The sequence below is a fragment of the Electrophorus electricus genome, chromosome 18 (assembly GCF_041902795.1).
Source record: "Electrophorus electricus isolate QZ-2024a chromosome 18, ASM4190279v1, whole genome shotgun sequence".
Classification (NCBI taxonomy): domain Eukaryota; kingdom Metazoa; phylum Chordata; class Actinopteri; order Gymnotiformes; family Gymnotidae; genus Electrophorus; species Electrophorus electricus.
The window spans coordinates 43,057-59,674 of NC_137514.1; the positions used below are offsets into that span (position 1 = coordinate 43,057).

Consider the following 16,618-nt stretch of genomic DNA (forward strand, 5'->3'; position numbering starts at 1 on the left):
CATTTTACTCGATTTATACCACAACAAAGTTGTGCATCCCAACTCACTGGTTCACGGACCTTCAGGGACCACAGCCTATTAATATGCTATTAAAGTACTTTTATAATGTGTGTGTGTGTGTGTGTGTGTGTGTGTGTGTGTGTGTGTGTGTGTGTGTGTGTGTGTGTGTGTGTGTGTGTGTGTGTGTGTGTGTAATATATATATATATATATATATATACACAGATAAGCCATGACATTAAAACCACTAACCTCATACTGTGTATATCTACCTTATGTTGCAAAAACTGCTTTGACCCGTGGAGGCATGGACTCCTCAGTGATTTACATATTTATCAATATGACCTTGGTAGAGGTGACACCTATATACATTAGCAGGTGAGCTACAGCACAACCGCTGAAGTTGTGTGTGTGATCCAGCACCAAGACATTAGCAGCAGATCCTTCAAGTCTTGCATGTTGTGAGGTGGGGTCTCCATTGATTGTACTTGTTTTTTAGCACATTCCATAGATGCTTAATCAGATTGAGATCTTGGGAGTTTGGAAACCAAGTCAACGCCTTGAACTCTGTCATGTTCCTCAAACCGTTCTTGAACAGTTTTGGCAGGGTGCATTACTCTGCTGAAAAAGGCCCCTGTCATTAGGGAATACCATTGCCACAGAGGGGTGTGCAGTAATATTTGGGTAGTAAGTGTCAAAGTAGCATCCACATGAATGGCCAATGGTTTCCTTGCATTCTTCCTCTACCAGTTGTGATGCTCACATGTCTATTGTAGGTGTTTATGGTGGTGGTGGACATGGGTCAGCATTAACCCTCAGACTGGTCTGCCGCTACACAGCAAGCTGTCATGCATTCTGGTTGGTATAGTGACATGGGTACCAGTGCTGCCTGCCTGCGGGGACAGGTTCAAATCCCATCTGGGCAAGTGCTCTGTTATACCAATGAGAGTCCTGACACTACACTTGCCTACATCTGTAACATGGTTGAAAATGTAATTTGCTCTAGGTAAGACTGCTGTCCTGACATCATTCATTCCACACCCAACAAAGAGCTTTGGATGCTCATGTCCCTCTGGTAGCTTCAGTGGTTGTCTGTCATCAGAGTCACACTCATCATTTTTCTGTTTCACATTTTCACACTCATTTTCCTGTTTGAAGCACTTGAAAAGCTGAATGTTAATGTTAATAATACATGCAATTCACGTTTGTGGTTTTAATACTGTGGCTGATATCTGACCGTGCACGTGTGTGTGTGTATACATCATCCCAAATCCAGCATATATATATATATAGCAGGCTTGGAGGTCATACTTTTGTTTTTACACTGTGTGTACACTGAAGATAATGTAACTTAAACATTACTTCATTAGTTAATGTTGAGTAAGTGTGTGTTTAATTAACCATGCACATGTCCTAAAAAGCTTTAATTGCTTTTTCCAGTGTTCATAGGTTAGTTCAGTGTGTGCGCTCAAGTTCACGGTGTGTAGAGGTTATCTCATCCATGCAAGCTGTGCCTCTCAGCAGTTATGCAACAGCAGTGATATCTAACAGGAGTCTGGATCAGATGTGCCTGTTTTAAATACCTCTTCACCATTAAAACTGTATCACCACACTGACCCCAAATCAGCTGTCAAAGTCCCTCAAATTTGCCTTCATGAACCTCTGCTGTCTAACATACTGATGATACAGTAAGGCTCCTGGCTGGTATTTATGACTGGAAAATAGAGAAAAATGTAAAAGTACATACAATTAGGATTTACATACAAAATAATGTAACTGTATGCACAGAAAGGAGAGTTACATACAGTGGTGTGAAAGGGTGTTTGCCCCATTCCTGATACCTTTTTTTTTTTTTTTTTTTGCATGTTTGTCACACTTAAATCAGATCATCAAACAAATGTAAATATTAGACAAAGATAACACAAGTAAACACAAAATACAGTTTTTAAATGAAGGTTTTTATTATTAAGGGGAAAAAAATCCAAACCTACATGGCCCTGTGTGAAAAAGTGATTGGCCCTTTCCCCCCTGTTAAAACATAAATTAACTGTGGTTTATCTCATCTTTGGAAAGTCGAGTTCAGTTTCTCTAGTCACACCCAAGGCTGATTACCACACTTGTTCTCAATCAAGAAATCACCTAAATAGGACCTGTCTGACAAAGCAAAGTAGACAAAAAGATCCTCAAAAGCTAGACAGCATGCTATGATCCAAAGAAGTTCAGGAATGAATGACATACAAGGTAACTGAGATCTATCAGTCTGGAAAAGGTTATTAAAGGCATTTCTAAAGCTTTGGGACTTCAGCGAACCACAGTGAGAGCAATTATCCACAAATGGTGAAAACATGGAACAGTGGTGAACCTTCCCAGGAGTGGCTGGCAGACCAAAATTACCCCAACAGTGCAGCGAAGACTCATCCAAGAGGTCACAAAAACCCCACAACAACAACCAAAGAACTGCAGGCCTCACTTGCCTCAGTTAAGCTCAGTGTTCATGACTCCACCATAAGAAAGAGGTTGGCCAAAAATGGCCTGCATGGCAGAGTTCCAAGATGAAAATCACTGCTGAGCAAAAAGAACATAAAGGCTTGTCTCAGTTTTGCCAGAAAACATCTTGATGATCCCCAAGACTTTTGGAAAAATACTGTGCATTGATGAGACAAAAGTTGAACTTTTTGGAAGGTGTATGTCCCATTATATCTGGCGTAAAAGTAGCACAGCATTTCAAAAAGGAACCTCCTATCAACAATAAAATATGGTGGTAGTATTGTGATGGTCTGGGGCTGTTTTGCTGCTTCAGGACCTGGAAGACTTGCTGTTGTAAATGGAACCATGAATTCTGCTGTCTACCAAAAAATCCTGAAGGAGAATGTCTGGCCATCTGTTCGTGACCTAAAGCTGAAGCGCACTTGGGTTCTGCAGCAGGACAATGATCCAAAACACACCAGCATGTCCACCTCTGAATAGCTTAAGAAGAACAAAATGAAGACTTTGGAGTGGCCTAGTCAAAGTCCTGACCTGAATCCGATTGAGATGCTGTGGCATGACCTTAAAAAGGCGGTTCATGCTCGAAAACCCTCCAATGTGGCCGAATTACAACAATTTTGCAAAGATGAGTGGGCCAAAATTCCTCTACAGTGCTGTAAAATACTCAGTGCCAGTTACTGCAAACATTTGACTGCAGTTGCTGCTAAGGGTGGCCCAACCAGTTATTAGGTTTAGGGGGCAATCACTGTTTCACACAGGGCCATGTAGGTTTGGATTTTTTTTTTCACCTTAATAATAAAAACCTTCCTTTTAAATACTGCATTTTGTATTTATGTGTGTTATTTGTGTCTAATATTTAAATTAGTTTGATCTGAAATATTTAAGTGTGACAAACATGCAAAAAAAAAAAAAGATATCAGGAAGGGGGCAAACACTTTTTCACACCACTACATAACTATGTAACAGTATGCACAGAAAGGAGTTACACATTGTAGTTTTATTTTTCATGCTCTGTAATTTGTACTTATTGCACATCTTTCTGATACTTGAAACTTGTTAGTTTAGACTTGCTCAAATAGCAGAAAGGTTGTTTTGAGTCACATTACACCAACATACTGTGGAATACCTTGCAGCACACTCCAATCTCTTCCTGCTCAGCCCCAGATGAGGTATGGGCTGCTGTTTTAGGATTAGCACAGGTGCCGCTTCTTTAAGATTAGCACAGTTACTGAGATCCCAAAAGATTACCACTGAGTCAAGTGTGGAAGGGTTACTGGGATTCCTAAAGACCACTGGCCCTGCTTTGCTTCTATATGTTATCCTGCTGAACAACACAAAGTACAAAGGCTTTATATATACTACTGTAATGGTGTAATTACCTATATCCTTTTCTTTAATGTTCACATATCTGTACAAGAAACTGGTGCTGTATCCTAATGTGCATTATTAATATCAGTATAGTGTTGTAATCTGAGTATAGTGCTGTAAACTGACATTAAGGATATTCTGATGACTTTTTTTTTCTTTTTCACAAGATAATTCCTTACTTTTACTGATGTATTCAGTTAAATTACTACTTTTACTTCTACTTGAATGATTATTTTAAATGAACAATACTTTTACCTTTACCTACGTTTTTACATTTTGGCTACCATACCTACCTTTGAATATTTGCTCTTTCTGATTCCTGTGAGGAGCAGTGTGCAGTGAACATTGAGCACGCAGTATACAGTATGCCATTTCCACCATAGCCAATGTTGACGACACAAAGACTGAGACTTGCACTTTTCGCCACTCCCATTTTATATACTGAATAACTGCGTTTTCAAGTAGAGAACGGCCGCAACTCTCTAAGACGGTGAATGCCTTGTAATGCGAAGCGTGCGTTGATATTTCTGCACTTGGTCGTACAGTTTTTATGCTATCAAACTGTGGAATTACTGAAACGCTGCTTTCATAATCGTTTGGTTTCCGCCGAGTAGTCTGAGAGGAGAGTGCAATGTAAGCAACATTGAACATAAGAATCTGAAAGAATCAGTCAGCCTTTATTTAGGGATTTATCGACGTTAGTCTGTAATAATATAGAATGATTGCTAAGTCATTAAAAGTCTGCAGTTACTGTCAAGTCTAGAGGGGTCAAGTTTCTCCTCGGTGAAAGTACAGTGGAACGCAGAAGAACGCTCGCTTTTTGGTTTGGCTGGTTAAACAAACCATCTGTTGGTGAAAACGAACGAGTGTTTGTGGCAGTTCAGTGTTTCGAAGAAAGAAAAGATCCGGACAGACTAATCATAGCAACGACGTATACATTTTTGTGTTTACACTTTACTTTCTTCTTCTTCTTCTTCTTCTTCTTCTTCTTCTTCTTCTTCTTCTTCTTCAAATTAATAATAGTAAAATTATTATTATTATTATTATTATTATTATTAAGTGAATGTCAGTTAGCAATATTGCATCTTCTTATTGGCTAAACGTATTGTGGGAGAATTTCAGTGCAGATGTAGCATAGCAAGGAGAAATGGGGAATAAGAGAAACAAACAATATGTTCTTAGCATGATATGCTATGTCTAGTTTATTTCCCCTTAGTGTGGTATCAAAACAAGCAAATAATAATTACAAACACCTGACTTCTGGGATGCAGTCGATTAATTGTGTATATCAATCCAGAAGCTCATTAGGGAAGCCCATCCGTTGCACCTTGCCAGGCATTTAATTGTTACGTCTTGTTTATGATCAGAGCCTGTTAGTGCCCCCTCTGGCCCTGCCTCTCCTACACACACTGAGAGCCTGCTGTGTTCACATGACAAATCCTTCACCAAGAGATGAACTCCCTTTACCTCAGCAGAAACAGAGATGGAGTAAATGTGTGAGGATTTGATGCAGATCTCAGCTAAGGGTCAGGTTGTTGGTTCTGTCTCACAAATGTACTTTTTAAATTTACTGTGGCTTTTATTTTATTTTTTTACACATTTGGCAGGCATTCTGGTGGTTTGTGGAGCAAAAGCTCCTGGATAGGTGTTTGCTGCTTCTCTGTGGGGAACCAGCGATAACTCTTACCCACTGCACTATACCAACCAGTGTTGTGTGGTTTTTTGTTTGTTTGTTTGTTTTAGAACAAGTGTTTGGTGATTAAGTGGAGTGTTTGTAGTTGTGTGGATACATTACACAATCACACACACGTGAAGGTGCATGAAGTAAGTGTGTTAAAAGTTCGGTATGACGTATCCCAGCGGAAATGTGCAGAGGCTATTGTTGTGGGTGTGTGTATGTTTAATCATTAACCTGTAAGCTGGGGTTTAAAAGAGCTCTCCTTTCCAGGTAAAAGGTAGTTTCTAGTTGCTACATTGATCTGTCTGCCTGGACAGATTGAGACTTCGTGGTCAGTCCATTAAGAATAATAATGGGTTATTTTTGGTTTTTCTCTGCTGAAACATGGGCCCTTCTGATACTATTTCTGAGCCTGCTAGTTCTGTAAGTAAACTGTTCATTAATTTATATGTTTTCTTTAATTATAAGTTGTTTTGTTTTTGAGTATGCTTCATTCATCCTTGTTCAAAACAAGTGATGTTAATGCATGATAAACAGGTTGATAATGTTATTAATCTTGTTATTTTGTAATTAACAGAGATTGATATTGTTGTTCTACAATTTCTAGGTGTGGATATTTTTTTCCTGTAATTTCCACATGAGAATATTATTATTCTGTTATTTCCAGATATGGCTATTGGCCCCACAGTTTCTTTACCAGGCTGGGAATTCCAGGTCCTAAACCTTTACCGTTCATTGGAAACATGTTAGAATATAAGAAGGTAAGTCGGAAATGACAATAAAAATCATACTGCAATATAAGAGTACTTTAACATGAACATAACACTGCAGCATTGCAACATAAGATAACCTTGTGTATGTATGGCCTCTGTGTTTTTTTCCAGGGTTTTCAGTATTTTGATTTTGAGTGCTATAAAAAGTACGGCAGAATATGGGGGTGAGTATAAACCCTTGTACACCAGGTGGACTTATGTATTCTATATATTTATTCTGGTCTATCTATCTATCTATATATATATATATATATATATATATATATATATATATGTGTGTGTGTGTGTGTGTGTGTGTGTGTGTGTGTGTGTTTTCCTGACCATTGTTCCATAAATTATTTATAATACTGATTGCCAGAAAACCTTCCTTATCCTGTAGCTCTCACTCTGTTCATTGTGGCAGTTCATCTTTAGCTGTACGGTCCATTTTTTAATAGGCAGGGAGGGGTTTGGGAGAGAAATATCTCATATTTTACAACAAAAACAATATCACAATGTAGAGAAAGACTGACATGATTTATATGTTTTTCTTTCTATTTCTATATGTCTATATTGCTGTAGTTCTTTCAGGATGAAGGTCCTGTCTTTTCCTTGTTTACTTATGGTTTTCTGTTTATTTCTGTTCAAAATAAATATCTTTTTGTAGTAGTTAGTACAGAAGTCACCATGAATGTTTAAAAAAAATCTAGTGAAAATCCCCAACATTCTTACAGATTCTAAGTTTAAACATTTAAATACAAGGGCCTAGTTTGAGCTGTGAATGGAATTGGTGTTATTTCTCTTTCAGTATATATGATGCCAGGCAGCCTGTGTTGAGTATCATGGACAAAGACATTATCAAAACCATCTTGATCAAAGAATGTTACTCTCTCTTCACCAATAGAAGAGTAAGATTTAACATGTTTGTACATCTATACCCCTCATCTATACTGTCTCACCTATACTCCTTCTCATCTATACTCCTCATCTATACCCCTCATCTATACTCTTCATTTATACTCCTTCTCATCGATACTCCTCATCTATACTCCTTCTCATCTATACTCCTCATCTATACTCCTTCTCATCTATATTTCATCACATCTATACTCCTCATCTATACTCCTTCTCATTTATACTCCTCATCTATACTCTTTCTCATGTACACTACATCTAATCTATAATACTGGTCTATGATCCTCATCTACTCTCTGTTTCATTTATACTCCTGATCTATACTGCAGTACATCTGCACTCCTCAGTCTCATTTATACTCTTCATGTATGCTCCTCATCTCTACTCCTGTTTTGACATTAACTGTGGCCTCCCCACAATCTGGACAAAAGACATCTCTTAGCAATCAACTAAATGTTAGCAGTTATTCAGGTGATAGATAAATGGTGAATGCTTTTTATTATTTGTTTTGTTGAACCCCATTTAAAAGTTTAAATTAAAAGAGCATAGGAATCTTTCATCATAGTTCTCACACTATATATACATTTTGTCTTTATATAACCTCATGTCAGAATTTCCGTTTGAACGGACCATTGTATGACGCTGTGTCCATTGTCGAGGATGACGACTGGAGGAGAATTCGAAGTGTTCTGTCCCCATCTTTTACCAGCGGTAGACTGAAGGAGGTCTGTGGGCATTTATTCTCACTAAGTACACACTTTTTTAATCTTAAAGACCCACTGTGACACTACTGTACTGCTATACTGATATACTGATATACTGCTAGACTGTGGTTTTCTTTCAGTCAGTGAAAGAATGGAGGATCTGACGTTTCATCAGTTACCTGGTTTGGTCAGAAATTAGAGGGTTGCATGTTTCTACCCTGAATCTAAGAGTATTTTCGCTTGTTTTAGTTCTTTCATTCAGTATTTGTTTTCACGGTTTTCTCTTTACACTTATTTTTACAGAGTGAAAAAAACTAAGAACTTGAAATCAGTATTTTAATCCAATTCCAGTAGTATTCAATAACTGACATTAAAAAAATCCAGCTGATTATTAACAGATATAATGATAAACTTCTAGTAATGTGGTATATAACTGTGTGTTGTTTTTTTTTAGATGTTTAGGATCATGAAGACACACTCCCACTCTTTAGTTCAACATTTAGCGAAGACATCAAAGCGCGAGGAAGCAGCAGACATTAAGGAGTCAGTACCATCTTACTGAACTCAAACTACTTTATTAGACACGTGATGTTAAGGAATCAGTACAGTCCTACTGAACACAAACTGCTTAATAATACACGGCAATTCATATAACGAGTTGTATCTTAAAGTATATGCTGAATGTGGCATCATTCTTGAAATATATGAATATAACAAAGACCCATTACAAATGATATTTCCAAGATATTTCAACCATAATTCTTAGGGGATGAGATAGAATTGACCAATTATATCCTGGTTTAACTATGACTATGACTTCAGATTCTTCGGAGCCTACAGTATGGATGTGGTAACTAGCACAGCGTTCAGCGTTGACATAGATTCCCTCAACAACCCTGAGGACCCGTTTGTGACCAACATCAAGAAGATGCTCAAATTTGACCTTTTGAATCCTCTCTTCCTTGCAGTTGGTAATGAATCATTATATGTCAACTTACTATAACTTCTATGTTGTCTTGGGAAACAGATGTTTCTGACCCTAAGCCAGATGCTTCTAAATAGCCCACTATTAGTAGGTCATTTGTATTAAACTATAGTAATAAATGAGAACATTGCAAACCACTGTGGAACATGAGCTATGGAGTTTTGCTCATAGGAAGTTACCAGGCCGTTACTGTACATCTCCCAAGATACACAGGTCTTCCTCAGCACTGTCAAAACACGAAGGTGTCTGGGATATTGGTTAATGCAAAAGCATACAAAATATATCTGACTTCATATGAGAAGAACAGTTGACACCTATTGTGCTGATGGAGAGAAGAGTTAATGATTAGTTTCACTGCAGTTTGTATGCAGATGTATTTGAGTGGGTAAACTGAATTTGAGATATTCCTATTGTAATAGACTATTTGGCATCTACAATACATGTGCATAGGAATTTAGAATCCTGATTAGAATCCTGATTAGAATTCTGAAATGTAGAATGCTGATTTGCATTTGAATACTTTCCTCTCCTCAATACTAGTCCACTCCTCAATAATTAGTTACTTTAGTTACAATGTATTTACTTTCTTCAGTTAAATATGCAGTTGATAGTAAAAGTAAGAATAAGTTCTACTGTCTGACCATGGGGTGTAAACTCTAAATGATTAAATGATAAATGATATAACGTGATAAAAGTGATTAACGTTTGCATTCTGTGTTGCAGCTCTGTTTCCCTTCATCGCGCCTGTGCTTGAGAAAATGGAGTTCGCCTTCTTCCCAACTGCAGTCACTGATTTCTTCTATGCATCCCTACAAAAGATCAAGTCTGAGCGAAAAGCCGTGGACCTTAAGGTATATTAAGACTGATCATGATGATGAGCAAACCAAGCAATTCTGCAGATGTTCAGTGCATAAAAAACACAGAAACGTCTTTTAAAAAGTCTCAAAGTCTCTTAAATTATGCATATACATGTCAGGTTGTCTGAATCTCAACTTAGATCTTTTCCAGTGTGCATGTACACACACACACACACACACACACACACACACACACACACACACACCTCTTGAGTTACCTGTGTTATAACAAGTGAAATAATGAAACATATATGCATGTGTCTGTTAGATGAGATAATGTCACATATTTGCATGTATGTGTAATAACAGATGAGATAATGGAACATATATACATTTATGTGTTATTACAGATGAGATCATGAGCACATATTTGCATGTATGTGTTATAACAGATTAGATATTTGCATATCTTACAGATAAGGTACCAGGCAAGTTAAGGCTATATTTGACTAAAGATCACTGAATTGTATATCAACCATCTACTAAATAATATTAAATAATTATCAGATAATAAAGTGTATGTGCAGTACATCTGCAGCTGATATCAGCTCACTGTCTGATAACAGAGCAGCATGAGAGGTCACAGTGAAAAGGGTCAGATACCAGATCACAGTGAGAGGCATCTGATACCAGCTCACAGTGAGAGGGTCTGATACTATCTCAAACTGACAGGGGTCTAAAACCAGCTCACAGAGAGAGGTATCTGATAACAATTCACCATGAGAGTGGTCTGAAACAAGCTCACAGTGAGAGGGGTCTGATAACAACTCACAGTGAGGGTAGTTATAAATCCTACTGTTTGTGGCTGGGAATGACTCCATATATTACTCTTTAGACCAGCACAGATTCCTCATTCTGTTATTTAAGATGCTCCTCTGATTGGCCAAGATGGTTGACAGTTATGGTCCAAGAGAGTTCCAAGCACTGTTATTTAGACTTGATTGGTCCCTTCAGAGACGAGTGGACTTCATACAGCTGATGATTGATTCTCAGAAATCAGAAAAAGATGAAAAGGACATCAGCAAAGGTACTACCTTTGGGTTAAACATTGTAATACATTTATACTTGTCATCAAGAGTACCAGTTGTGAGACGTACTAGGTCTGAATCTCTCGGTCTGATCTCTCTAGGTCTGAATGATCATGAGATCCTGTCCCAGTCAATGATCTTCATCTTTGCTGGCTACGAGACGACGAGCGCTACATTGACCTTCTTTTTCTATAACATGGCCACTAACCCAGAATCCATGAAAAAACTCCAGGAAGAGATTGACCAAACTTTCCCAGACAAGGTGACACACTCTCTCATTCTGACAATCATCCATGATGCAAAAAGAAGCTGTGTCTGTGGCAGAGACCAGTTATATTTAGAAGCAGAGTCTATATTCAGTCTATATATTATAATGTTCTATATTTGATAAGTTAAATATTAATGATATTCAGTGAGCACTAGTCTGAAGTATATCCCATACTCCCTGAAGAGACCTTTCTGAAGTGTACTCTTTCTTAAAGATTTTATACCCTAAATCAGAGACCTGTAGATTATCTAAACACTGATATTCTTTTGAACGTTTTGGATATTACGGACAACAGACATTATTGTATGCTTCTTTGAAGAATATAAAGTGAAAAGAGCATAATACAGAGCATAGTATAGAGCAATAGTATAGATCTCTGAGGAACTCTAAGGGAAAACTAAACAATTACAGAATATAGACAGTGTGAAATTGTGTCTGAGTACACATTTCCTCTCTGTTTTGTTTTTCACCTGAAGGCTCCAGTTGAGTACGATGCGGTGATGAACATGGACTATCTGGATGCCGCATTGAATGAGTCGCTCAGGTTGTATCCTGTTGCCTCTCGGCTGGAAAGAGTCTGCAAGAAAACCGTGGAGATCAATGGCCTTACCATCCCCAAGGACACCGTCGTCATGATACCAGTCTATTCCCTTCACAGAGACCCTGAATACTGGACTGACCCAGATACCTTTAATCCTGAGAGGTAGAAAAAAAGGGCTGTGTGTGTGTGTGTGTGTGTGTGTGTGTGTGTATGGTACATAAGCTTCATCAAGCAATCAATAACTTAACAGTAAATAGATTTATACTATTAACTAGTTTCACGTTTCCGCTAAGATAGATAGATAGATAGATAGATAGATAGATAGATAGATAGATAGATAGATAGATAGATAGATAGATAGATAGATAGATAGATAGATAGATAGATAGATGAGGACCTTTCCTATTTTATATATAAATTCTCTTTTGTGTGTGTGCGTGTGTATGTATGTGTGTGTGTGTTTATAGTTTTTTTTATCTTATGCTGATGTTTTGGGACTTTATGTGTCTGATCAGGTCCGTCCCCAGTAACTAATTACAGTTTGTAATTAGTATCATAAACACGTATAATATCATAAACATGTATAATATGCAAAGCAATTATTGTCACTTCAAGTTCAGTTTATTTGTCACTTTAATTACATTTACCTGATGCTTTTATCCAAAGCAACTTACAGTTATGACTTAATACAAATTGAGATAAGGGTCTTGCTCAGGGGCTTTAAACCAGCAACCTTCTGATTACTAGTTGAGTACCTTAAGCACCAAGCTACCACTGCCCATGCTTTGCCTCCTTCAGTTTGAACACTACCAACTGCTACCTTTTACAGCATTGAGCTGACATGTTTATCCAAGGCAACTTACAATCATGGCTGAGTACAACTTTGAGCAATTGAGGGTTAAGGGTCTTGCTCAGGAGCCCAACAGTGGTGGGACTTGAATTGGCAACCTTCCAATTACAAGGCAAATACCTTAACCACTGAGCTACCACCACCCTATATACTGTGTATTATATATATATATATATATATATATATATATATAAAAATGAATATATATTAAAAGTCATATATATAATCAGTTTTGTTTATGATGATCATGATGAATAATGAAAAATAATAATGAGCACGTAAGGAGGAGAATAAGAAAACAAACAATTTTGTGTGTGTGCGTGTGTATGTATGTGTGTGTGTTTTTATAGTTTTTTTATCTTATGCTGATGTTTTGGGACTTTATTTGTCTGATCAGGTCCGTCCCCAGTAACTGCCCTTCTTCTTGTGCAGGTTCACTAAGGAGAACAAGGAGCTCATTGACCCCTACGCGTACATGCCCTTCGGGGCAGGACCCAGGAACTGCATTGGGATGAGGTTCGCCCTGGTGTCCATGAAGCTGGCCATCGTACAGATACTGCAAAACTTCAACGCCAACGTCTGTGCTGAGACAAAGGTCAGTCTTGTCTAAGCAGATCAGTTTTACAACAAGCATTAACTGCAGGTGCTCTTGCGTTTCCTTTTCCATCTGTTTATACACCCACTGCTCCCCAAGACCAGTGATAGGCCTGTGATGGATGTAGCCCATAGTCAAATCAAAAATCAAAATTTATTTACATAGTGCTTTTTATAACAGATGTTGTCACAAAGCAGCTTTATAAATGTTCAAGTCCAAGCCCCCAGTGAGCAAGCCAAGGGTGACAGTGGCAAGGAAAAACTCCCTAGAGCATGAGGAAGAAACCTTGACAGGAACCAAGACTCAAAGGGGGGGCCCATCCTCCTCTGGCCGACAGCGGTCAACACAATAATAATTTTAACAGAAAATGAATAACTAATAATAAAATGAAAAAAAAAAACCAATTAATAGTCCAATTTTTTTGAGGTCCTAGTCTTGTCCCAATGGTGTGCATATGTCCGAAACCCATCCCGCACGAGAACATTCATTAAGGGTAACAGAGAAGTTGTTGGCTGGGTGGAGGTGTGGTGGGCTACAGTAGGGCACATCAGGTGGGTGGTGGGAGTAGCCATGGCAGCTGAGACGAGTTGAGGGTGGGTGGGTCAGTGATGGGTGTGGCCGGCGGTGGGTGGCACCCGTGATCAATGGGGCCTGTGATGTCGACTTTTCAGAAATGTACATAACATTTGAATGGAAACCCAGCAAGAGTTAAAAATTATTTATGAATGGAAATATATGACTCGTGTATTTTGCTTTTGCTATATGTTAATGTTTTCCTTGTTCTTACAGCTCACATCTTCTCTAGACATCCTCAGCTGGTCTTTCATTTCACTTACAGCTTTGACCTAATTAATGACTTATTTCCCTGCAGCACTTAACTATATGTATTTGACTCTATTAGCTTACTTATTTAGGATCTTAGTAAACCAGAATTATTTTTATTATTGCCTTTACTATCCAGCATGTAGTATGGTAGTATACCGAGAGTGTTCTATTACACACTTTAGTGTAGTATGCTAATAAATACATAATCACTGTGTTTTGTTTCTGATAATATTCCCAGTATGCTTCTTATTGTCCACTGTCTTTCTGATCAGGTTCCTTTGGAGCTTGGCTTTTCAGGGCTATTGGCTCCTAAAGACCCTGTTAAACTCAAATTCACCCCTCGGAAAGCAGCTCACGTGACAGAACTCTCCAATAACAACCATGTGGACTCCTAGGTTGTACACACACAGGGCTGCTTTGTTGTTTTTTAATACATAACATCATGCATAACCCCACCTTTAACTGCATAACCCAAACTTTAATGGCATAACCCCACCTTTAATGGCATAACCCCACTTTTTACAGTATAATCCCCCCTTTAGTGCATAATCTATAATCCCACTTTTACTCCTTAACTCCACCCTATACTTTATAACCCCACCTTTTGGTGCAAATCCACCTTTTACTACCTTTTACACAGTATAGTGTATAACCCCACCTTTTAGTGAATAATTCCACTTTTTAATGCCTCATCTCACCTTTTACATTTACTTTTAGTACATAATCCCACTGTGTAGTGTATAACCCCACATTTTATTGCATAACCGCACCTTTTATTGTATAAGCCCACATTTTAAATATCAAGTGTAGCAGATAGTTGGTGTTTGAAGCTTTTAAAAGTCACAATTAAAATCAATATTATTCCAGTTTTGTATGTTTTAAATACTGGTGTGATTATTTTGTTGACATTATATGAGCCTGTGTGAATCTGAATATCTGTCATGTTCTGGGCAACTTAGATTGTAAAAACAATAATGGAGTATCTTAAAAGAAGCCCAACTCACAGAGCGCATCCATCAAGTGACAATTGTACCACTTTGTGGAAAATGCTCAGATTGCTAAACATTGGTGGCTAGGCCCAAAGGGTTATAAAAAGTAAAAACACACAAACTATAGTTTCGGTCTGATTCATGCTATGCTCATTATATCATCTGTTTAGCAATATGTTCAGTATATAATATGTGTAGCCATATGTGCAGTATATTATCTGTTTAGCAATATGTTCAGTATATAATATGTGCAGCCATATGTTCAGGATATAGTGTGTTCACACCCTTCATGCCTTACCACAGTTAGCAAGCCCAATAATATCCCAATAATTAAGTATGAAACTCATCAAAATGCTATCAAATATGTAAATATAATCATTATATAATTTCAAATATATATTAATATATAATTACAAATATATAATTATATAATCATATATTATAATTATAGAATTATAATTATAGAATTGTAATATATAATATTACAAATATACACTTTCCTGTGTTGGTAATTATAAGACATTATGGATTTTTCACACACGCACACACACACACACACACACACACACACACACACACGCACACAAACACACTATTCCGAGGACTGCACTCTTTTGGACTGAGATCTCGGATGTTGTTCCTGGGATTTGTTGGAGCCATTCTCCCAGTTTTGGGGTCACAGACCCTAGCGCTCCAATTAACATGGCAACCACAGTTGCCCTCACCCTTCACATCTTTTCCAGCTCTTCTCTCAGCCCTTGGTTTTTCTGAATCTTTTTGTGTTCCTGGTTTATGATGTTGCTATCACTTAGGATTGCAACATCTATCACTATGGCCCTCTTCTGCTGTTTATCCACCATGTCTATGTCTGGTTGGTTAGCCTATAATATCTTGTTTGTCTGTATCTGGAAGTCCTACAAGATCTTTGTATGGTAATATTCCACCACCTTTTGTGGTGCATCCCACTTTGACCTTGGACCTTCATGTACTCTGCATTGATATTTCTGTATACTATGCCAACCACTTGGCTATGGTGTAGTATATACCCTGCCTGCTAGCATCTTGCATCCTGCTGTTATGTGCTGGATTATCTCAGGGGCATTTTTGTATAGTCTGCATCTGGGGTCCTGCCTGGTGTGGTAGATCCCAGCCTCTATTCTTCTACACTAGGGGGCATTCAGTTCAGTGCCACACTTGTAAGTCAAACCTAAAGCAGAGTATGACACTGCAGATTTTGTGTAATTACATAAACTTTGAACTGATCTTGCCCGCAAGCTGCATTGCTGGTGCACAACAGTGTCACTTACATAAACCAAACAAGTCTAACCATACACCTTCAGTTTAGTAAGTAAAGAAAATGACAAATACACAAACAGGAAAACAACAAACTCAGCTAAAACACAAGAAAAATAAAATGAAATAGAAACATTAAAGGAAATAGATTATGGATAAAATGATAGAATGATAGAATAGTAAGATAAAACACAATATACCACTGAGTAAGAAAAAACAAAGACACAAAAAACACAAAACATACAGTCTCTCTATTCAAATACAAGTTTATATATATACATTTTTAAACCTGATTTTAAAACTGAGACAGACGGGGCTTGATGAATAAAGGACAGTAAACCGTTGCATAGTCTCAGAGCATAAACCAAATGTTCACCTTTGAGTTTAGGGCAAGACCTGGGAACAACCAGCAAGTTCTGCAAGGATGATTTCAGACATCATTGTGAGGTTGAAGATGTGAGAAGACTGACAATATAAGAGGAAG

At 37.8% G+C, this 16,618-nt stretch overlaps 1 protein-coding gene across 5 annotated transcripts; it reads left to right on the plus strand.

Moving 5' to 3' along the window:
- Positions 1-4,309: 4,309 nt before the first annotated feature.
- On the plus strand, positions 4,310-14,967 carry LOC113591419 (cytochrome P450 3A30-like). Of its 5 annotated transcripts, none has more exons than XM_081701238.1 (15): positions 4,310-4,487; positions 5,222-5,678; positions 5,803-5,955; positions 6,200-6,293; positions 6,417-6,469; positions 7,093-7,192; positions 7,811-7,924; positions 8,358-8,446; positions 8,726-8,874; positions 9,612-9,739; positions 10,700-10,772; positions 10,875-11,035; positions 11,518-11,744; positions 12,865-13,027; positions 14,125-14,967. In XM_081701238.1, the coding sequence occupies exons 3-15, from the start codon at positions 5,885-5,887 to the stop codon at positions 14,245-14,247; spliced, it is 1,545 nt and encodes a 514-aa protein (XP_081557364.1). In that variant the 5' UTR covers positions 4,310-4,487; positions 5,222-5,678; positions 5,803-5,884; the 3' UTR covers positions 14,248-14,967. The 5 variants fall into 5 exon arrangements, with proteins under 5 accessions (XP_081557364.1, XP_035391012.1, XP_081557363.1 ...); XM_035535119.2 differs by having other exon boundaries at positions 5,598-5,678; XM_081701237.1 differs by having other exon boundaries at positions 5,222-5,955.
- Positions 14,968-16,618: the final 1,651 nt, after the last annotated feature.